General features: G+C 38.1%; 1 protein-coding gene across 1 annotated transcript; it reads right to left on the bottom strand.

Annotated features, from left to right (window-relative positions):
• Positions 1-6,884: 6,884 nt before the first annotated feature.
• LOC147413297 (uncharacterized) lies at positions 6,885-22,894 on the bottom strand. Its single transcript, XM_086480359.1, has 6 exons — positions 22,732-22,894; positions 20,859-20,981; positions 20,127-20,174; positions 17,652-17,740; positions 16,056-16,148; positions 6,885-7,073 (listed from the first exon to the last, which is right to left on the bottom strand). Exons 1-6 carry the CDS (start codon positions 22,892-22,894, stop codon positions 6,885-6,887), a joined length of 705 nt encoding a protein of 234 aa, XP_086336485.1.
• Positions 22,895-23,567: the final 673 nt, after the last annotated feature.

Here is a 23,567-nt window from a genome sequence, read left to right on the forward strand (position 1 = left end):
TACATTTGGAGCATGATAAATCAAATAATACCTTGGGAAGGTATATGAATACAATGAGAGTTATGAAGCTAAATTTATAGTTTTGGTACAGATGGTACAACTGTTGTTGTCAGAATGAACTTTTCAGTTACTTCTAAAAAAAGTAGATAATGCAATACTGAAAACACTGGACACAGAATTAAGAAGACATTGTAGAACTTTACAGTAATACAATCTACCAACAAAGAGATTACTTAGCATTCATATTTGAGGATTTAGCTCAGTGTCCTTCTGAACAGAAAATTTCAAACAAACAAATGGTTTATTCTCACCAAAAGTATTTTTATTGAATTTCCATCTTCCTGATGGTCATCCCAGAAGCAAGTTTTCCTGGCATAAATTCCTCTTGCAAAATAGAATCACCAGTAGATATCATACAGTAATTGAAGTTGGAAGAGGCATAGAGAAATTGTGTAATCAGCTCTGCTGCTTAAAGCAGGGTGAACTCGAACATGTTACTTACCACTTGTGATGCACATCCATTACTTTTTGTCTAATTCGTGGCTCATCTAGAGATGCATGTGATCATCAAGAACAAATCTTAAAGTTCTTGTTTTCACCTTCTGCAAGAACTAGGTTTTGTGCTCCATCCAGATTATACTTTGTAAACTCCAGTTTCAAAAACATTGAGCAATTATCCCTGTTAATTATTAGACTCATTTAAACTATAGACAATTGAGAAGAATTACTACTGTCCAGATACGGAAATCCCTCTTGATACTTTGTCAGATGGTCTTCAAAAGCATAGCTAGTTGTTACCCTCTCAATAACATGGTTTTGGAAAAAAAAACTATAGCAAAGGCACCTCAGTGTGTCATGGTGAAATAACTCTTGAGTCAAACCCATAAAATAGTTTTAAGGCTTATCTTAAGAGTGAAGCTTAATTTCCATCAAAGTTTGCCTAACTTTGTAAATACAGAACATATTTGTTTATAATGTTAGCAGTCAACATATGGTAGTGGTTAGTACTAAAGTGTTAGTATGACTACTAGTCTGGTATTTAGTATGGCCTTATTCAAGAGAATTACATAGTTACAAAAAAAAATTACATTAATTTCAGACAGAAAATGTGGAGCTGCCAGTAAAGGAAGCAGCAAAGGTCATGTAAAGGGTTAGCATAGAGCTGGCCACTGAGGAATGACAGATGCTCTCTATTAACACCACTCCCTTCCCAGAAGGGGAAGGAACAGGGAAGTTAATGAAACAATAACAATAACAGGAAAGATAACAATACTAATAAGAAAATGGTAAAATATACACAAACATATACGAACCCAATACCAAACCATACCCCCCTGGTGATCACACCTCACCAGTGACACTGCAGGGCTGGCACTGGGGCAGTCCCAGGCTGGACCCCGCAGCAGATGGGAACCAGACTCAGGAGCTGGGTTCAGGAACCGGATTCTGCAATGCATGGATCGGGACCGAAGGCAGAAGGATGCACAGAGCCCTCCTCAGCTGTCAGCCATCAAAGAAGAGGGCTTGACCCTCGTGGCCCCTCAGCTTTATAGGGAATATGACCTATATGGGACGGAATACTTGGCTGGTCAGTTTGGGTCACCTGTCCTGTCTGCTCCTCCCTGCAGGTGCCACCTTTTTACTTACTTACTAGAACCGGAAATCTAGTTGCTTTCTCTTTATAAATATTTTTATAAGAAAGCAGTGCAAATGTCAGTTTTTCTGGTGCAGTGACTAACAGAATAGTCTTAATGTTAGCTACAAATTCAATGTCTATGAGAGAAAAATCTATTTATTACAGGAATTAATTATTCTGGCAGTAATTTGCAGAACTTGAGGAATTTAGGTAACACTTATAGCTAGGTGTATTAGATATTCTAGTTCTTAACATTATTAGAATACCTAATGTACATTCTGATTTCTTTAATAAAATTGTAATTTATTCATTAATTTTAATAGCTGTGGTGGGGTGTGGAGGGGATCATCACAGAACTGACCAGAATTCAATATAATGACATGTGCTTACTGTATTTTCTGACATTGTTCAAATACTGAGAAGATTAGTGCAAGAAAAACTACACCAGAAACAATCAGGTAAAATGGCAGTAGCTTTTAAATTCACCTGATAATCATACTGCAATTTCTTTTTACTTTCCAAATGAACCCTTACTCTCCTTACACAGTTTTCTGCTTTGAAATAACCCGTGTGTTTCAATTTGAGTTTTCAGGAGATCAAGAGGGAATCTTCCACTTGTTATGACCTTTTTTCTGACACTGAATGTATTTTCCCTTGGGCTCAAGCCTACATGTAGTCATGAAAACATTGTGCTTTTGGCTGAAATCAATAGGGTTGATTTTATTTGCTTTTATGTGGTTCTTCTGTATGTTTGTGCAGGTTGTGTTGAATACTTTTGCTTTTTGGATTAAATATTCTGTTAGTTCTAAGACACTAAAAGTGCCTTTGAATCATAGAATCACAACATAATTTATGTTGGAAGGAACCCCTGGAGGTTGTTTGTCAAACCACCTGCTCAAAGCAGCTTTCAGTGTTAAATGAGATTGCACAGGGCCTTCTCCAGTTGAGTTTTGAAAACTTCCAAAGATGGACACTTTATAATCACAAAACCTGTTTCTATTTCTACATATCCTTATCTTTTCTGGGGGTTTTTTGGAGGGAGGGGGGTGGGGAGGTTGGGGGGGGGGTGGGGTGGGGTCTGTTTTACAGGCAACCAGTATTTCCTTTGCTACAACTTGTGACCACTGCTTATATTGTCTTTCTGCTGTGCACCCCTAAGGAAGGTTTGGTTCCATCTTCTCTACAATCCCCCTTCAGCTAGGTGAAGAGTCACCCTTCTCATTTCCATGCTAAACAAACCCTGCTTTCCTAGCCTCTCCTCCTCAAATGCTCCATCCTCCTAACCACCCTTGTACCTCTGCTCAGCCTTGCTCCAGTATGTGCTGGAAAGCCCAAAACTGAACACAGTGCTGCAGATAAAGCCCTGCAAGTGCCAAATAGAGAGGAAAGTTTTCTTTCCTTGACCTGCTTGGCTGCCCCCTTCAATCATTCCAGACAGAGGATATCTAGGCCCTGTATCAGTTGGAAATAAATATCAAGATTTGGGGGGAAAAAAAAAGAAATTTTTTGTTTTCAGCTGCTGAGAACTTTTTTGTAGCTTGCTTGATGTGGTAAAATTTGGATAGAAGGTTACTACCGTTCACCTGAAGCCCACGAGATGGTGCTAGAGAAGGCAGGCTTCAATGAACTGTATGTTAGCATAGGAGCTACACATTAACAGCTGCTGTGTTTCCTCCTCGGTACTAGGTAGTCCATGTAATTTGCCAGAAGCAGTGAAGCGAGGAGCTGGGTCAGAGTCTGCTCCTCTGCAACTATTCACATGTACGGGGAGTATGAGTCGCCTTTAAAACACACACACATCAGAGGAATTAATCCTGCCTATGATTTCTTTGGTTAGGCAAATTATGAACACATAGAAACAAAACCAAGATGACATTAAAAAAATCTCTGTTTATACACACCTTCTACTTAAAAATTCATGCCATGTATATCTAAAAGCAGCAACACTCAAGACAGAATACTCTTCTGTCTGTATCAGTGGGAAACTATGAGATACATATATATATATAGTTGTATCTATTGTAATGGCAACATCATCACATCACCCTATTTAAGAAAAAAGGGCCCTTGACTTCAGACTGTGAGCGACTGGAAGGGTGAGAACTTCACATCATGGAAGAGGCATAAACGAGTCTTTGTCTACTGATGTGTTGTGTTACTAAGGATCCTTAATAGAAACTGCATGGTATGCATTACTGACAAGTTTTAGTACTGTTGCAATTGCACTAATGCTAGATTGTTACATTTTCTTTAGACTGTAAAAGTATTCAATAGACTAAAAATTTCTAATGTTAATTTCTATTCTTTTGGCTACCCATAATGAAGGTGGTGTGCAATGCAGTGTACACTAGGCACATATTTCAGGGCTAGCAAGGCTAGCCACAAGTCTCTTGCTTTAACGTACGACAATTGTTCCTAAACTCACGCTTTAATGCAGTCATTCTTTTACCAGTCTTCAGTATTTTTTACTGTAAATGAATTAATTTTTTTTACTGTAAATGACCATTCTTTTCTCCATGATTGAAAGAACTCTGGTTTCCTGAAAAAGTAGCACATAGATCTTAAGAAGATACGATTCCCTCTTTTACATATATTATTTTGGTTAGCTTTTGTCAGATTAACCAGCATAAGGATTATATTCTTTATAGTTATTGATGTTATTCTCACAAGTTTTATTCTAACAAGACATAAATATGGTCAAAGTACTTGAAGTTGTGAAGAATATTTGCATTAAATTGTTCTGCAGCAAACAACATGGTATTTTCTTGAAGGCACAACTTTTGAAGAGGAGAAAAATAAGAGCAAAATATTTCTATTAGTATTTTAATAATTACCACACCTAAGTAAAGGTTAAAGAGTATCAGTACTATTTTGAAAATAAACTGCAAAATAGTAATTATATTTCATATTCAACTATTACACATATTGGATAAATGGTTTTTGTGTTGTGAAGTGTTAGAGGCTCTATTTTTCTACAAGACTCATTGGCTTTTATTTTCTATTTTTAAATAGAATTTCTACAGGCATTCCACCTCACAAAATAAAAACTTTTCTGTCCTCGAGACACTCAGATCAGTGGGAATTTGAAAATGTCAGTTTGAAGAGTTTGTATGGGCGAAATAAGAATCCAGGAAAGATTAGGATCCAGAAATTGTTAACCTGTTTTTATATGTACATTTATAGTTACAAAGCTGGCTGAATTTATTGTGTGTTCTGAGAAAAATTGTCAAATGACATTACTATCTTTTACATGCTAAATCTGAAACTTTACAAAATTACCACTGCTGCTTTCCATAAGGGGCTTTGTTCCTTAAATTGTTTAAAAAAATAATTTTAGGGTAGACAGTAAAAGTACAAAATTCTACATATAATCATAATTTAACCATAAAATATATTCAGAATTCACTGAGGTCAACATTACTTTTTTGCTGACATCAGCAATGCTGATTTCACTATTATGCTTTGTATGAGCTTTACAATGAGTTATCATTTCATCAACTTACCATCTAGACAACATGTTTTGTAATTCAGTAAGGTGATTACATTACCAATAATAAATGTCTGACTATGAAGTGTTAGTGTATCAGCTAGGGAAATTATTGTATTTGATACATAACTGAATAGATTTCTCGTACAACATAATAGAGAGTCTTAAAATAATTTAATTCTAGTGTAACGTATCCTGAAGTCAATACCTAGAGTTTGGGACTTTTTTCTTCCTACTGACTTCACTGAACTCTTAACAGATCTGGAAGTTGTAAGTGTTACTTAGGGAACACTCGAAAGGTCTCTTCTATTCCGTCAGCATTGGAAGCAACAGAATGATTCTCACTATTTGAAGTATACAACAAGCCCAGCAGTGAAACTCCAGACTGCTAGTAGGGGGGGAAATAAAAAATCTCTTAAGGTCTGAAGTTTGGTCTACTATAGATAATAGCCTCATTGTAATGTGCATTGCTGTGATCGACTGACATTCAGATTCCTATTTCAGGTATGCATTGTTTATATATATTTACACAGAACAATTCCTGCAAGTGCTGCGTAGCTCGTAGGGTGTTCCACTGCAACTAAGTGACAACCTTTTGGAATGGGTGCATGATGTCTATCATTTATACACATACACTCCCAAATTACCTGCATCAAAGAAAATTGCCACTAAATCACAGTGGGACTCCATGCACAGCAGTGGAGAACCAGATGTTTAACACTTAGTGATCCTGCGCACAGTTTTGTTTTGTCTCCTCTTGTATGTCAAACGTTTTGTGCCTTGCAGGGTATGGTCTATGGATGTTTAAGTGTCGGCATCTTCCATTTCACACTGACAGACGCTGTTGCTAAAACGCAGGCACTCTTACTGCTCCTCCACTGTAACCCACATAAGCATCTAGTATTTATTTTATTCAGTCATTTTGAACATTTAATTATTTTTCAGATATTGTTCTGCATTCTGCTCTGCAGCTGAACATGATTGCATTTCCCTCTATGACTCAGAGATGAAGCCAATATGTCAGAGCAGTTTTCTCCTGGCATTCACAGGCATCTCTTATGCCCCATCAGTTGAATGTGCCTCCCTGCCTCTGCCTGCACATTGTGAGTCTGATGTTCTGTGTACATCTTCTTAGAGACCCGTCATGCTGGACAGATGCTGAGATTGCACAATGGAGTCTATGGGCTGACTTGGAGCTACAGGGACAGAGATCTTCTGTCTAACCTTCAGACTCTTCCTTTGGTCTTGGTTAGACCTGAGACACGTTTTCCACTTCTTTCCCAAAGTCAGTCAGTCAGTCAGGACATGCATATATGCATTTAATAAGTTCTAAATGTTTTCTTCTCAATTTCAGGTGAGTTCATAAGAGGTATTTTTTTAAAAAGTAAAATGTTTACTACATGCAGAACTAACTGTGCTTAGTATTTCATATCCATGTATGCTTCCTTCTTTTTCTCCTGTCTTCAAAATATCCCCTGTATTTTTCCCCTTCCAGAAGAATTCAGCTCCTTAAAACCATAATTGTGCAGGTAAGGCACAAAGAGACTGATCAGGTAGCATGCTTTTCAAACATAGCTATTCTCTTTTCCTATTGAAAGTACAGAAATAAAGGATGTTACTCATGCAAAATGATGACTAAAGAAATTACAAAAATGTAAAAATTAATCCAAAATGGCAATCAGTTGATCTCAATGTTCCTTCTCTTCTGTTAGCTTATTCTATGAGTTGTATGGACACTTAGGCTACTGGAAGGTAGGCAAGTTAATTCTCCTGCAAATACGACACCCTAAAGTAAAAATTTTTGTCCTCATTGGGTTCTTCATTTTCCGGCTTGCGAATATCAAGAGAGTCGTCATTCACATACAGGTAGTAACTGGTATCTTCATAGCACTGGAACTGCACTGAATCTCCTTGGTAATGCATGATGAAAAAGTGATTATCTTCACTCAGCTATGAAAATACACAAAGAACATGTGTTATATTTTTAAAGCCTTTCTATAGGGTTTAATGTGACAAAAATTCATGTACATCGCTGGCTTGTTATATTTTGAATGCTTTTCTCCAGTGACATATATTTATCAATTTTTAGCTAAATCTTTGGCAACAACTAATCATTTTGGGACAGATTCTGTGATAACTATGAACAAAATACCTGTCTCCCTCAAAGGACTGAATATTTCCAGACCTATTGCTTCATTCCTTTGCTTCACAAAAAAAACCAGCACAGTTTTCCTCTGCAGTATACCCGTTATTGGGATAATTTAGGATTTTCGTCTGCGTATTTTCTTGCCACAGATCTACCATGTCAACTGCCACTAGCAACAAAATGTCAATCCACAGATTTTCTTGCTTCATTTGGAGTAAAATTAGAATATTACAGTACCAATTACTCTTAAACAACTGTTCTATAACTTGGCATCCTGGCTTGTATTAGGAAAAGTGTGGCCAGCAGGAGTAGGGAGGTGATCGTCCCTCGTCCTCAGCATTGGTGTACTCGAGTACAGCACCTCGAGTACTGTGTTCAGTTTTGGGCACCTCAATACCAGAAAGACATCGAGGTGCTGGAGAGAGCGCAGAGAAGGGCAACAAAGCTGGTGAAAGGCCTAGAGAATAAGTCTTATGAAGAGTGGCTGAGGGAACTGGGGCTATTTAGTCTTAAGGAAAGGAGACCGAGGGGAGACCCTATTGCTCTCTACAACTACCTGAGAGGACATTGTAGAGAAGTAGGTGCTGGTCTCTTCCCACGGGTAATTAACGATAGAACAAGAGGGAACGGACTAAAGCTGCGCCAGGGTAGGTTTAGGCTAGACAGTAGGAAGAAATCTTTTCACTGAAAGGGTTGTCAGACATTGGAATGGGCTGCCCGGGGAGGTGGTTCAGTCACCATGCCTTAACGTGTTTAAAGGTCGTTTAGATGTGGTGCTTGGAGATAGGGTTTAGGGGTGTACTTGGTAGAGCAGGTTGATGGTTGGGCTTGATCTCAAAGGTCTTTTCCAACCTGAATGATTCTATGGTTCTATGATGTTTCTGTACATCTCCAGTTTCTAACATGCTTTTTTTAAGATCCATCTTTGGAGGAATGGCTATGGTCAAAACAGTCCCTCTGTGTGTGTGGATGTGTCTGGGCTCACTAGGCACCTCAGGGCGAGGATGTAGAAATAGTTACCAGAAAACACTGTGCCAGAGAGAGGAAGAATATGCGCTGAGAGGTAGCCTCTGAAACCACAAGACCTGCAGACTAGTAGCCCTGTTAAATCCGCACAAGCTGATAAACTTAGGGTACCAAGGAGCTGCTGAACTTGCCCAAGGCTTCCAGCACACACTGGCACCCATGATGGGTCATGTAACCCACACCACATCCAAGAAGGCTGTGGCTGCTATAGGTGGACAAAGACTACAGAGCAGTATATGTAAGCACACATGCTGAAATGAGGGACCCCATGTGTGAATGTGCACAGCTGCCTCGAAACCCCTGGAGTGTGGGTACAAGCGCCTGCTCCTGAGTGTGTGCATCGAGTGAGGCAGTAACTGAGAAGACTGTGTGAATAGTTTCCTGCTGCTAATAGTAGGAGTCTAACTAATAAAAGGTTGAGGTTTGTGTTTCCCCAATGCAGCCTCTTGTCAGGGAGCAGAGAATTTGTAATATTTTTGGGGGAAGAGCAAGATGGTAAATGAATGCATCATAATCAAATTATTTCATCTTCCCTTTTGAGTGATCTGTTTGAACACTCTCATCCTACCTGTAAGACAGTTCTATAAATCTGGCCAGTGTGCACAATGCTTAAAGAGATGTCTAAAATGAAACTGAACGCTGGGGAGAAAGCAGGAGGATATTAAAGGGTCCCAGCTATGCTGGAGGTTACAGCATTGGCAACCACCACCTTTCGACAGAAGGAGGAATGTGTCCTTTCAGCCCATATGACAACAGGGGACAGAAAAAACGCATCCTTCTGTTATTGCAGACTACATGAAAGAAACCTGAGGATACACCTCCCGTATCAGCAAAGCTATAATTGGAAGCAGCTAAAACATTCTGTCCTGATCAAGCCAGTGTAACAGAAGAGTATCTGCAGCTTCAATCCAAAAATTCTGTTTTAAAAAATACTATTTAAAAAGTTGAAGGCAATTTGTCTTTAGGAAAGAACTACCTTCTAGGGACTCAAGAAGGTAATAATGAAATAGAAATGGAATAAGAGAATCTGACGACTTCAGAAAAAAAAAAAATAAAAGAAGAAAGAAAACCTGCAGAAGCAAGGAGATGGATTAATGTGTACAATGCAGAAAGTCACCTTAGAGCAAGGCAGATTCCAATGGGATCTAGTAAATGTGAAGCCAAAATTAGGTGCTTGCAAAAGCAGATCAAGACACAAAAATTAAAAATACCTAGTGTATCTGCATGAAATGATGGAAAATTAGATGGAAAGCCATCACAGGGACATGATTTGGGGAATGATATTGTGTAACTGGAAGAAGAAAGAGGAGCTGGGAGTAGAAGCATATCCAAATACCACTAGGGCTGAGAGTTGCAGCAGGTCGTTGAAGAACAAGGTGTTCTGCAAGAAATCATGACATAGATAATTTTCTGTAATGGCCTGTTAAGAATGCTGATGAGAAAACCTGGAGAATATGGTGGACTACTGCCAAACAAATTTCATCCTGAGGACAGTTCCTATGGCAGCTGGCGTGCTTGAGAGATCATTTGCAAGTTCCAAGAAAAAAAAATAACTGGTTTTCAGTTATAGATCTGACTGTTTCTTTGCCATGGCATTAGAAGAAGAACAAATTTTCAGGTTAGGTTTCACATTTAGTGAGCAAAACATACACCTTTATACTCATGTCTGACAGGTGGTTCACAATGCACTTGGGATAGCACATATATGCTCATGTTAGAAAAATACTATGAATGTTGTCTCTGCAGATTAAAGGAACATACATTGTCTTACGCAATAATATGTCAGTGATATGAGCTACAGAGAAAGATGTGAGAGAGTAGTATCCAAGTTTTAACATAGACTCAAGATGGTTTAAAGTCAGCTTTAATAAGGCACAATGAGCATAACCCCAGGTTAAGTTTAACTTGTGCACTCTAAACGAGGAAGCATCTAAAAGATAGAAAGGAATGGATATGAGAGCCAGCTGAAACAGAACAAATCATTTTACATTGTCGTGACATGTTACACAAAGGAGTACAGGGCACACTACAATCTACATTCTATCTCAGATGAAACAAGGAAATGAGCACAGGAACAAAAACTGCGTAAGTCATACAATGGTGATATGCAAACTAGTAAAACTGAGCTGCCACCTCAATTGCATCAAAGAAGCTATGTACCTTGCAAAGTATTACAAACTAATTATATGGTGCTTTGGATTTGTGACTAAAGCAGGGTTGATGACACACCAGTGTTTTAGCTATTGCTAAGCAGTGCATGCACAGCATCAAGACCTCTTTTTCCCACTCTGCCCCAGTGAGTAAGCTGGGAGTGGGCAAGAGTCTGGAAAGAGACACAGCTGGGACAGCTGTCGCAGACTGGCCAAAGGCATACTCCATGCCACATAATGTCATGGTCAGCCATAAAGACTGGCGTAGAGGAAGGGTGGGCGTTTTTTGCTTCCAAGGTGGCTGTTGCTCAGAGACTGGCTGGGCATTGGTCAGCTTGCGGTAGGAAATGAGTAAGTACTTCTTCATCACTTGGGTTTTTTTTTCTGACCTTCACGTGTATTATACTGTCTTTATCTTGACTCACAAGTTTTCTCACTTTCCCTTTTGCTATTCTCTCCCCTTTCCCACTGGTGCAGAGTGGGATCGAATGAGAGGCTGTGTGGGGACTTGGCTGCTGGCTGGCACCAACACACGTCAGTGCTGGTTTTTCTCCCAGTTGATCCTGAACTGACAAGTGGTAGGGCTATGCTTCCAGCCCTGGGGCAGTCAGTTCCAGATGTATTGGACACCCCCCCACATGGAAGCCTGCACTCTCAAAGAAAAATGCTTTGGCAATATCAGTTGTAGCATACACTCTGCCACTTTTGACTCCCATTTGTACTGGAGCTCTAGGACACCTGATGCAGCAGCACTCAATGGTGGCATGACTTTGTTCAGGCCAGAATAGTCCACTGCTAACTTGCACCCTCCATCAGAATTTCACACTGCCCGTATGGGACTACTGAAAGGTTAGTGAACCATAGATCACTCCTTGGCTCTCCAATAGATGAATCAACTTGTGGAGCCAAAAACACCAGCTGCATGCTGGGCACTAAAAAAGACTGTAGTGGGTTGACCCCAGCAGCAGTCAAGCACAGTAAACATGGCGTTGTCATTACTGACAAGGTCAAAAGTTCTGAACCAAGGTAATTCTGTGGACATCAGTTGCTAGATTTTGCCTGTTTGGAGCTTCATTGTATTTGTTTCGGCCTATTTAACTGGAGTGAAGAGGTAGTCCCATGATAAGATCTTTCATGACTGCATAGCTAATCTCTGACTTAATCTGTCTCTGTCTTGTTTACCTTCATCTAGCTGCTCAGCAAAGTAGAGAGGACCCTAGAATAAAAACTGTTACAGCTCTTAATGGAGCTTTGAGAGTTGCAGCCCTTCAGATCTCAGTCGATACAGGCTGGGGAATTCTAGTCAAAGGTTTGGGAAAAAATACTGTGCAGTTACAATAACCTAATAAACCTGCATTATCCACCAAGGGACAACATCTTGAAGAGGAGCAGCAAGATCTAGTGATAGAATTGTTAACTTTTGTAATCTTTAAGCAAATGTGTTAAGTCAAGAAGAAATTTAGGAGGAATACCAACCAAGAAAGGAAAGAGAAAGGAAGGTTTGAACCAGAGAAAACTGAGTGCTACTAGTACACAATAAGATCTGAGAGGGTTAAGTATACATTTGCAAAGGTCTGAGGGTGGTAATGTATCATGAATAGTAAAATATTATGGTTGAACCAGAACAGAAATAACACTGAAGCAAGATACTACAAGATATGTGCTGAGGGAGATGTGTACTTCTCTGACAATCAATATATAATCACTAAATCTTCCACTTCTGGAAGAGTGAAAAGAAAAATAGTCAAAATTCATACATAATTAATGAAAATGGTAAAATAGGAACATTAAAACCTACACACACATGTAGAAAGACAGAATGTGAAGAACTGTCCTTGGTAACTCTCCCCTCTACTACTTATTCCCCCTGTACTCTCTCCTCCTACTATCTGTTTAGCTGCCTGTGTCCCAAGGATACAGGCCCAGCTCTGATACTATATGGCTGCATAATTTTGGTCCAGACTTCTAAGGAAACTGCTAATTTATGAGACAGCCTGCAAGAAGATAAGAAGGGCATGAAACAGTAGCAACAGAGTTGACAGCTCCCAGACAAATCAAGCCATTAATGTCAACAAAAAATGCTAAATAAAACTCATTTCAATGAGATAACCATGTGCTGGGGTTTTTTTTTTTCAGAAGTGACTGGGATTAACACCTTCCTGTGGGTAGGTGTCCCAGTTTTGGCTGGAATAAAGTTATTTTTCTTCCTAGTAGCACGTACAGTAATATGTTTTGGATTTAGGATGAGAGTAATGCTGATAACACACTGATGTTTTAGTTGCTGCTAAGCAGTGTTTATACTAAGTCAAGGACTTTTCAGCTTCTCGTGCTGCCCTGCCAGCGGGGGCTAAGGGTGCACAAGAAGCTGGGAGGGGGCAGAGCAAGGACAGATGACCCAAATGAGCCAAAGGGGTATTCCATACCATATGACATCATGACCAGTATACAAACTGGGGGGAGCTGGCCAAGGGACACTGCAGCTTGGGGATTGGCTGGGCATTGGTCAGTGGGTGGTGAGAAATTGTATTGTGTATCACTTGTTTTGTATATTCCATTATTTTTATTATTATTATTTTCCTTTCCTTTTCTGTCCTACTAAACTGCCTTTTTCTCAGCCCACGAGTTTTACTTCTGTTTTTTTCATTCTTTCCCCCATCCCACTGCAGGGGTGGGGAATGGGCAAGCTGCTCGGTGGTGTTCATTGCCAGCTAGGGTTAAACCAGGACAGCAGGCTACATCAAGTGACAAAGTTTGTAAATGTAATCTTACTTGTGCTAAAAGAGACATCGTTGGATAGTAGGAGAATTATACATAAGGGGTGTGTGGGGACTTGGCTGCTGGCTGGCACCAACACACGTCAGTGCTTTTTTTTCTCCCAGTTGATCCAGTACTGACAAATGGTAGGGCTATGCTTCCAGCCCTGGGGCAGTCGGTTCCAGATGTATTGGACACCCCCCCACATGGAAGCCTGCACTCTGCTGCCAAAGAGATCAAGAAAAATGCTTTGGCAATATCAGTTGTAGCATACACTCTGCGCCTGTGTGGGGGATGAAGCATCCCATCATTGTCAACACAGGGTGGGCAGATAGTTGGGAAAACCTTTTCTGTGGTGGAGCTGAAGGGAAATACTGTTCCGTATCTCTTAATTCATACTGTTGCATGGTTAACTGCATCTGCTTCTATTATATTATTAATTATGATAAGCATGCCCTATTATAGAGTTAAAATTATTACAATTAGATAGTAAGTGTAAGCCTGCTCCTGAGCAAACTGCTGGGGTTGGCCTCTCTGCTGCTGCTCCAGCTGAGCTACCGCAAGTGCACGCACTGCATGAGGCAGTAACTGCATGTACGATGCAAACAGTTTTCCACTCTTACCAGCATAGTGTTGCAATAAATATTGGTTGTGATCTATGTTACCTTCCTGACTTAATCCTTCATTGGAATGTTATTATAAGCTATTATTTGCTGTTACAAGCTGTTATTATTTTATTGTGATAATAACAGACTAATTAATAAAAGATGTTTTAATAAATATTGATTGTGAACTCTGTCTCCATAAGCCTTGCTTACAGAATTGGAAATTTACAACTACATGCAACTCTTCCTGCTGGTATAACAGCAGGCTCCAGAGATTCTCACATTTCTGGTAATTCTACTGGCAATCTTCCAACAAAAAAGGAAAAATGCCTGTCTTTAAGACTTACTGTTAAAAGCTAGCAGACTAAATGTCACATTGCAGCACCACATAGCTTTGTCATTGGCCATGAGAAATATTTCCCCATCTCAGTCAACTGCTCCCACACTTTTTCATCCTAAGAACAATGAAGGCTTAATTCACCACACCAGAAATTATTTCGTGATCAGTGCACTCATTCTAGAAGGTTTATGAAAAACCTCATGATTCAGACTTGACTATGATTTTCCTAACTCGGCCTAACTGGATATAATTCAAGCGCAGGCTGATGATTTCTCCTCACACAAATGAGTAACATTTTTTTTCTTCTCCTTGAAGGTATCAGCAAGAAACTGTGACGAGTAGATCACTATCTGTCTTGTTAGGTAATTGAATGGGTTCTCAAAATGGATTTTTCAATTATCTGTTTGGAAACCTGGAATGATAAGAGGTCTCTACAGGCAACTGTTACAGCTCTTCTTTCCAGCTGTCCACCAAAACTTGCAGCCATCAAGACACTAATTCTTTCCCTATGAACAGCTCCACAGAAAAAGGCATCTCTTTTTCTATAAAAAAGCATATTAAATACATTTTAGAAGAATGCAGTATGACTGTGATATTTTACATCATGCAAGGAGGGGACTAGAAGTTACCTTACAAATTTGCTAAGCTTCGTTGCTTTCTCTTTCTATGTAGAGCCCAGGAATATTTGTGACAAGTAAGTACCTGAGCACAAACTTAAACTGAATGACCCACTTGGATTTTCCAGGCCCAGTATGCAGGAGATTTGTTCACTAATAATTAAAAAAAAAGTAATAGTAGTGTAGTTCATACCTTTGAAAGACCATTTCAGAACGACTTCTAACAAGAAACTTCTTGTAATTTCAAATTACCAAAATTCCCTTCTGAATTAGGAGAAATGTTAGCAAGGTTAGAAATATTAGGCTGGGAATTTTAGGTTTCCAGTGTTTCACATTTGCTATTATGAAGTTCTGAAAGCTATCTGATCTCATATAGCTTCAATTTTGATCACTGAAGTTGGGAAGATTGTCTTTTCAATCCCACTAAATAGTAAAGCCACTGGACTACAACACTAACAAAAATTATTATTAGTTACATTTCCTTAGTTTTTCACTTTCTCTAGCTTAGAATGTCTGTCTAAGATATCTTATAGAATGACTAAGGTAGTTTCCTTCCTGCGTTCACAATGTTTTATCACTTCTGTCTAGAGAAGAGCCAACAAAATCAAGCTTTGGTCAAAAACGTGCTAAGAAACCACCTGGCTACCTGTATTTCTATACACAATGCATTACTCCCGATTTCTAATCATCTGCTGATATAGAATTCGGTCTGAAAGTACTTTAGAGACTGCTCACTTTTAATTTCTTATTTAGACTATATTTATCTATCTATCTATCTATCTATCTATCTATCTATCTATCTATCTACCTACCTACCTACTATGGTTTTATTCATTCCCAAAAGATTTTGACTGATAGATTCATTGTTTCTTAAAAACATCATTACTCTTGTAAGCTGAGCCTTCTAGGTCTGCTAATACACTCACCCAGATTTTCTAGATCTTGTCTAAGAATTTGTGCCAGGTGAAACCTACTTTTTGTCTCCCTGCATTTTGTATAAGCATAGTAATACAGGAAACATCTCCACCTCTCATGTTGTAATTGAAAGTCAGGTATTTTGCTTGTAGATTGAAGGTTGTACTCATACATACGAGTAAAGTCAAAAGTACAGAAAAGTTCTTATTTTTCCTTTTTCTGAAGAAAATATTAAAAATCAGGTGAAGTAGGAAAATAAACAATTATTCATTTAATGAGTAACAGCAGAATGCATTTAGCTGCACTTTTTTTACATGTTTGCATACACACTCTCTCATACACACATTTTTTGTTTGTTTGTTTGATTATGGTTTTATACCTGTTTGAAGTCAGGATCTTCATGGCTGCATGTCTTCATGTTGCATCTTTCCACTGAAGTATACTCTGGCTCTGAACAGGATGCTTTTAAGACCTGTGTTTACAACCACCCAGATTGGTAATTTTGTCTTCATATTTTGCTCTTTTAATCCACCAATGTAGTATTAATTCTAAAGAAAACTCTCTTTTTTGATTACGTTCAAATTATCCAAGGTGAATAAGTTGATAAGTTCTTGAAACACTATGGAATATATTCCTCTTTCACCATTTGCAATGCAAAATTAATTGAGTTGAAAGCAAATACTGAAGACAGTCCTTCAAACTATTTAATGCCCTGATTCTATTTTGCAATGCAGCCACGACTGAAACATGTTGTAACAGAATACCAAAACTTTATCATAGATAAGAAGCCTTGTCATCTTCCATATCAGAATTCCCACTGAGATTAAGAAAATTATTTGTGTTCTGCTGGAAAAGGAAAGGTCCATGCTCTTTCCAATGTTTTTACGTACTTGGGAGACACTAAATATGTCTTGCCTCATGTTCAGATAAGAACTGCTTTTAATCGTGTCAAGAAATGTAATCTGGTATAACCCGGTACTTTAAAATAGATGATTGGGAAGTAAAATCAATTAGGGCTCAACAATCAGTTCTTTCTCTGATTTGATGGAACACCTTTCAAGGAATTAATTTATGAAAAGGTAATCTCTGAACCAGAAAAATCCTTTAAAAAAAATTGCTCTTTCAAGAACAGAGGAAAATCCCAGTGGGATAATAGGCTATAAATATAATTAATGTATCTTGCAACACACATTTCCCCAGATAATTTCAGGAAATAGATTTTAGGGAAAGTCATCTGTGAATTAAAAACAAATGAAAAACATCAAAGACTTAATTTGAGAATGCATTTGGTGATTTAAACCACCATGCATGGCCAGCATTAGATGAAGGGTTATTCTTTTTCTCAACATAACCTTTGTAAGCAAAGCTTCTTAGACCTTTGCCCTTTTTTTTAGAGGGTAAATTCCAACATAACGTTCTGCCTTAGACAGATTTTTAGTAAAGGTTATAACCGTCCAATAAGGAAAACTATCCTTGCCTGCTCTTCTTACTATAAACAAGCCTTCATAAGACTGGAGAAAATAGGAATGCTCTGACAACAGATGGTAGATGTTTAAAACAGCATACTAAGTGCAGCTGTATTTTCTTTTCATTGCATTCCTTCACTTGCAATTCGGGTTGATCAGGACAAAATAATTCCCATCTTAAACTCATCTCTTTCCAAGGCAGCATTCCTTGCTTCTTTCTGCCTTTTATTTCCTGCATGTTTTCTGGTTAAGAAGCCACATCTGCCTTCACAGAAACATGAACCCAACATCCCCAATTGTCTTCTAGTGACAGTAGTGAACTACATAACCCAATGATTTTTGCAACAATCTACTTTAAATATTTTCCCAGACAGAATAGAGGGAGGTAGTCAGAAGTTGTGAAACATGGAAGGTGGTAGGTAAAGAAAAATAAATTTGAAAACGTCTGTGGAAGAAATCGTCCTATAGTAAGAAAGAGCACTCACAAGTTACAAAGGAAATAAACTTACCTTCAGAGAGAGCTGCTTCTTACCCTTGCACAATAGGACAAATTCATTAAGCTTTGATCTCTGTGTGAGGATCACCAAATTTTTAGAATCTGTTTTACGTAGAGCAGAATATTGTAATAAAATGTGTATCACTTTGCAAAATGGAAGATAGATGAAAATATTTTGTAAGCAGACAACATTCAAGTTCACTTTATATTGATAGGCATAGGAGTAGAAACAAATATAATCACTCTTGATACCATTCTCTTCTGTAAAACATTTAATGTCCATGGCTTTATGGTGCTTTAAATTTGTCATATATACACTTTTAATATATATATTTATAGTTAATGTATGCAATATCAGTTATACATTAATATATATAATATTAACAACAAAGGTATATATATTAGTACTTAACACATATATATATAATATATATGTTTATGTAATATATCTGACTATTTATAGGTCACTATGGAAAATGTAGGATTTTTTCCCTTTTATTTTCTGCATGCTTTCTAGGTCAAAATCTTTCCACTATCATAATTCCGGGTGCATTGGATTTACTCCTTTTTGAGACAATATGTATTTTCATCTGCAGGAAGGAACAGTATATCAACAATATAGGATACTCCTCAGTGTGATAAACTGACAATATTCATTACCTTTTGGTACTTCAAGGCCTCAGTAAAAAGTAAATAAATTAAAGAACCCTTTACCAACTGATATTGCATACAAGAGCAAAGCTGTGACATTCATAACTATCCAGTGATACTATCTGACTGCCTTGAAGATTTACTTCAAATAATACCACTTGTGCTTTTAAAAGTATCTCAGGTGTACTGAGACAAAAAATATAAAAGAAAGTAGCAGTTGATCTAGATACCCGTCACTGCAGCAACTAAATAAAAATTTTACAGAGGTTAGGTAATTATGCATTAACAGTTGCAGATAAGGAGATTTTTTTCATATTACCAAAGACATTTTTTAGCCTTTGAAGGATATTTGGAAGCAGCAGGACATACTCATCCCACCTGACTGATTTTAGCTGCTCTAATCCTGGCCCTGATTTTAGTTGCCCTAACTGAGCCTAACTGTAATGCTTTTGTGGAAGTCTTCTGAAGGAATTTATAGTTAATGTATGCAATATCACGTCTGAGCCAGCTACAATACGAGAACGGCATAAATCCTTGTTAAAACTTGAGACACGATCCAGCCTAGTGTATTTTACTTAGTTTACATATGTATTCAGATAAATGTAGTAGAATGTAGAAGGTCTAAAATTCTGCCATTTTCATTGGTTTTCGTGACATCAGTTTAGATTGCCTCAGCTGCAATTGTCCAACTGTTGCACGTAAGAGGCATGCCAGCAGACAAGACAGATTTCATATCCAAGTCAAGAGCGTTCTGACTTAAGGTAGGAATGGCAAGGTAGGATTTCAGGAGTCCAGCCAGTTGACCTGGGGCATATGTCAGGGAGTTATATCCTAACTATCCCTGGCCTTCTCTGTCTATAGAGTCTATTGCAACTTGGTTATATATTGTCTGAGTACATTTGAAGGAGTCTGACTTTCCCTACCACCTTTGAGAAACATGACAAGTGGTCTATCAGGCAGACAGTGAATGGCAAGGAATGTAAGGAACCTTTCCATTATTTCATATGAGATAATTCCTCTCTGTGATGACCTATGGATGAATTACCTAGCCTTTCTGGTTACTAAAACTTTACCAGAGTCTGGGGGACAATTTTACAAATCCATGCAAAGGAAATGCTTTGAAATTAACTAAATACAAGAAACCACTTCTTGCTTGGGGTGCCCCTGAAATGCAAAGCATTGGGATTTGTCACGGTATCAAGACGTTATACTGTCACCTAGAAATCCTCATTTGGCCATTGTTCGAGGTGCCGTCCTGGAATAGATGGATATTTGCTCTCATCTATTACAGCAGCCCTTTATGGGTGAAGTTGGAATATATTTATCTTTTACTGGAATGCCTGGAATTAGTATATCTTTGATTTTCCAATCATTTCTTATGTTTACAATATGAAAATTCTAAAAATGTGTCTCCTCTTTCTTCATATGCATTTCTTTTTGTTTTTCCTCTCCTGCTAGCTTAGCTCTCCTCTCCTGCTAGCTAAGACTTAAACACCAGGAATACAGCACACACAATTTTCTTTAAAAAACGTGGATCTTCTAGCTTGTATACATTCTATTTCCTCATACACTTTTGTCTTCAGTCCAAGCCATTACTCAAAACTTGCTAAGGCAAATTTTGTGACTTCTCAGATTTCTTCTTATGGAACACAGAAAGGCTCTTCCATTTTTAGATTTGTCCAGCAACCTGACCTAAATGAAAAGCTAGTATAATGTTACTTCTAATGTCAAGTCTATGTATAAAATATCAGTAACTACTTTTCCTCCTCTCAAACATCTCTTCAAAACCAGACTCTAATGAAGAGAATGATACATTTTATTCCCACAGATGTCTTACCAGTAACTGCTGGTTCATTCCTTGTGAACACACTTAACCATGCAATATCTAAAATAGAAGATATTTAACAAATAAGTGGAATCAGATAGTTATATTCTTCGAATTTAAAAACATCACAAACAATTTAAGGAATTGTTTTAAAACGTAATCTGAGAAAGAGTGTGTAACAGCAACAGGCATCAGACTTCATTTCCTGCAGGTCTCTGAATTCGTGTGATCCCAGAAGACCGTACAGTTAGACTTCTGAACAGGTACACTGAAGTCTGAACTCTGAGCCTAATAAATGTATTGATCAATTCATTATCTTTTGCAAAAGAGTATGCACCTGAGAAAATAAAGGTTATTAATGAGATACAAGGCCTAAAATGCTATCAAAGAGAAGGCTGAAAATCTTTGGCAGCAGAAGTAAGGATCCTAATAGGAAATGTATGAGATTGGAAAGTAAAAGCTGTCAATAGCAAGGGGTTTCTGGCTTTTCTAACATTGGCCTGAATCACGTAGCCAGCTATCTGGGGAAGGCTTTACCCACTTCAGCTCAAAGTCACAAATATCCAGGTTACAGCTGGTTCCTAATATGCTGTTGTCTTAACTGTATCATCATAAATATGTTTGTGGTGCTTGTGTTTACATACAGAAGAATATCACATAGTATCTCCTTTTTTTTAAATTAAGAAAATATCCTATAGTACTACACATACGGTTGGTGAGTTTTGGTATTAAAAAGCACATTACCTTCATGGGATTGTGAATCCTTCGTTGATATTTCATGATGACCATCTTCATCAATGTCAAAATGCACTGTTTTTGAATCTTCAGTCAGTATATAGCATTTCAGTGTTTCTCGCAGACTAAATGCTATAAAAATGAGTTGTAATTAATTTTACTAGCAACAGAAAAATGGTAAAATTCCATAATAAAAATATCAAGTCTATTTTTATAGCAATCTTTGCTTGATAATCTATGTATATATGAACTATGAACAAGATAGGCAACATAGAGATTATACGGTGGGCTTAAGCAACTGGTTTTGGGGCTTGATGATGGTGTGAAGAAGGAAAGTGAAGATTTCTTTGATTAGAAGACTATCTCAGTGAGAAGAAGGGATGTATGTTGGACCTTTAGAAGAGTTAACATACACAAAAACTTGAGCTTGAATAAATGGCTTCCAACCCAAGAGCCCAAGGGATAAGTGTAAGAAGGGGAATGATGGACAACCTGAAGATAGCTGTGTTGAAAGAGAGTAATGGGGATGGGAGGAATTTGAACACAAGGGAGCAGTTGGCTGGTGAATGAGGAGTCTTACAGTGGGGGAGAGTGCCCTGTGGGGAGCCAGGGCAAGGCTGTGCACAAGAGCCTGCACACAGACAGAAATATGGAAAACACAGTTATGTTATAAGTTTTTATTCTGAAGAAGAGTTGAGGTAGGGAAAGTATGTCTGCAACATATTGTTTCTAGATTAGTTTCCTTTATTTCATAGATAAGTACTTGCCTGTTTCCCAACTTTGAAAGTTGTATCTGTGTACAAACAAGAGTTTTAGAGTGCATATGGCTACCTAAGGGAGCAGTATTTATTTTTGGGACCTGACCTCTCTTACTGAAAAAACCCCCACGTCTTCATAGCTAAAAGCTATCGGGAGGGAAACTGTTCCCTATCACTACTGAACACCGTTGTGCTGCTCTGGATGTCAGAAAGATGTAGGTCCAGCCACTTGGGTGTCAGACACCTACAGAGTAACACCATAAGGCACAACTTTGATTATGTTAGGCTGAACAGTGTCTTACTGGAATAGGTTTGCTTTACAGTAAAATAATAGGATAATCAAAAGGCGTCAGCAGTGACATGATGTTCTAGGAATGCTTGGCTTCAGCAAAAACATTGTTACTCATATTATATTGATGTCCCTTCTCTGAAACATCTTTATGTAAGCAGACTTTTTGAAAAAAATAGAGTTGTTTCCCAGAAGCTTTCTTTCTATCCTGTTTAGGTTGAGCAGAAACTCTGCACACACAGTCAGCAAAAGACATGGATGATGCGCACCCTGACAGCCCGAGTCACACCCTCCAGAAGTGGCAGGTCTGCCATGTCCTGTGTAGGACCTTCAGCACATGCATAGCTGATCCATACATGGGCAAAGACCTTTTCTTCAAAGGCCTGGGAACTAAGGCTATCAGGCTTCCAGAAAAAAGACGGGTTGTCCTAAAAAGCAACTGGACAAAAACTACAATAATCAACCTTTTAAAAATTATTACATCATAATAGTTATAGTGTAAGAATTCTACCTCTAATGAGAATTGCAAGAACTAGTACAGTGCCCAAAATAAAATGGTTGGCAGGACTGCTATGTCATTCACTCTTTGTCAGGGAGGTATCACTGTACTTTAAGAATTACTGGTCTGAATTTGGTGGTGTGAAAAATCTAATGTTGCTATTTCTGTACTGGTTATTTTAAAGGCAGATTTCATTTTTTTGTTCCTCCAGGTATTTTAATTTTTGACCTTATTATAGATAGGTTGTTTCAGATACTCAGTTCGGTTGGATTCTGCCTTGGATTGTAATCATCTTTCCCAGATTACAAGCATACTTGTCACTCAGGAAAGAGTTACCTGACTTTCCAGAAGCTGGTTTCACAGCTGCCAGCGGAGGTTGCCTCTTAACAGACTGCCTTCCATGGAGAGGCACTTTGTATGGCTTTTTGCGGCCTGAGCGGAGCAGCATTGTGGAAGCACTCGAGAAATCCTGGTAACCCGAGTTGTGTCTCTTTTCCATTCCTAAAGTAGGAGTTGAAATTTGTCACAATACTTCGTGTTTCAGTTGAGAAATCAGTTTGCAAAGAGCATAATTTTGATAAGTTACAGCTGGAGGAAGCAGGATAAAAACGTTTGACTGCTTACATGGCCCAAGCCTGTGTATTGCAAGCCACAAATGCTGTGTTTCCAGCGATGGCGAATCAGTTATGTACATACACTTTCACCAAGATGCACATTATCATGGATAGAGTTGTGCTGAAGGAATATATTTTTAAAAATTTTCCCTTAGATAAATTATAAGCAATTTATGTGACTTCAATTTAATTGATTTATGCTTCTAAATCATAGGAAGCTAGCTACACTTCACCAGCTGGATTGAAAAATCATATTCTTTTTGTCCTTCAGAATACAGTCTAAGATAATTTTCAAAGTATTCATAAGTAATTGAAAATGAAGCTAACTTCAACACAGCATAATCTGACTTTGAATAAAGACATGTAGCCATATTGCAAACTTAAACCACGGTTCAGGAAACTTACCTCAGGAATGAGGATTGGAGTTTGGAAATTTGAGGATTATATTAGAATTATTAATGAATATCACAAGTGACCAGAAAAAAAGAATCAATCTCCTACCATTAGTAACCATTCATATTTTCAAATTATTAATGTTACCTTTACAGTTTAATGATT

Source organism: Leptosomus discolor, chromosome Z (assembly GCF_034619465.1).
Source record: "Leptosomus discolor isolate bLepDis1 chromosome Z, bLepDis1.hap2, whole genome shotgun sequence".
Lineage (NCBI taxonomy): Eukaryota > Metazoa > Chordata > Aves > Leptosomiformes > Leptosomidae > Leptosomus > Leptosomus discolor.

What these genes read in the sequence shown, in the direction of transcription:
- LOC147413297 (XM_086480359.1), bottom strand. Translation starts at nt 22,894, where the DNA reads ATGGAAAAGAGACACAACTCGGGTTACCAGGATTTCTCGAGTGCTTCC. An exon ending in AGAAGCAGCTCTCTCTGAAG is followed by an intron (nt 16,149 to 17,651) that starts GTAAGTTTATTT and finishes TTGTAAACACAG; the next exon opens with GTCTTAAAAGCATCCTGTTC. An exon ending in AAGATCCTGACTTCAAACAG is followed by an intron (nt 7,074 to 16,055) that starts GTATAAAACCAT and finishes GTATTTTCATAG; the next exon opens with CTGAGTGAAGATAATCACTT.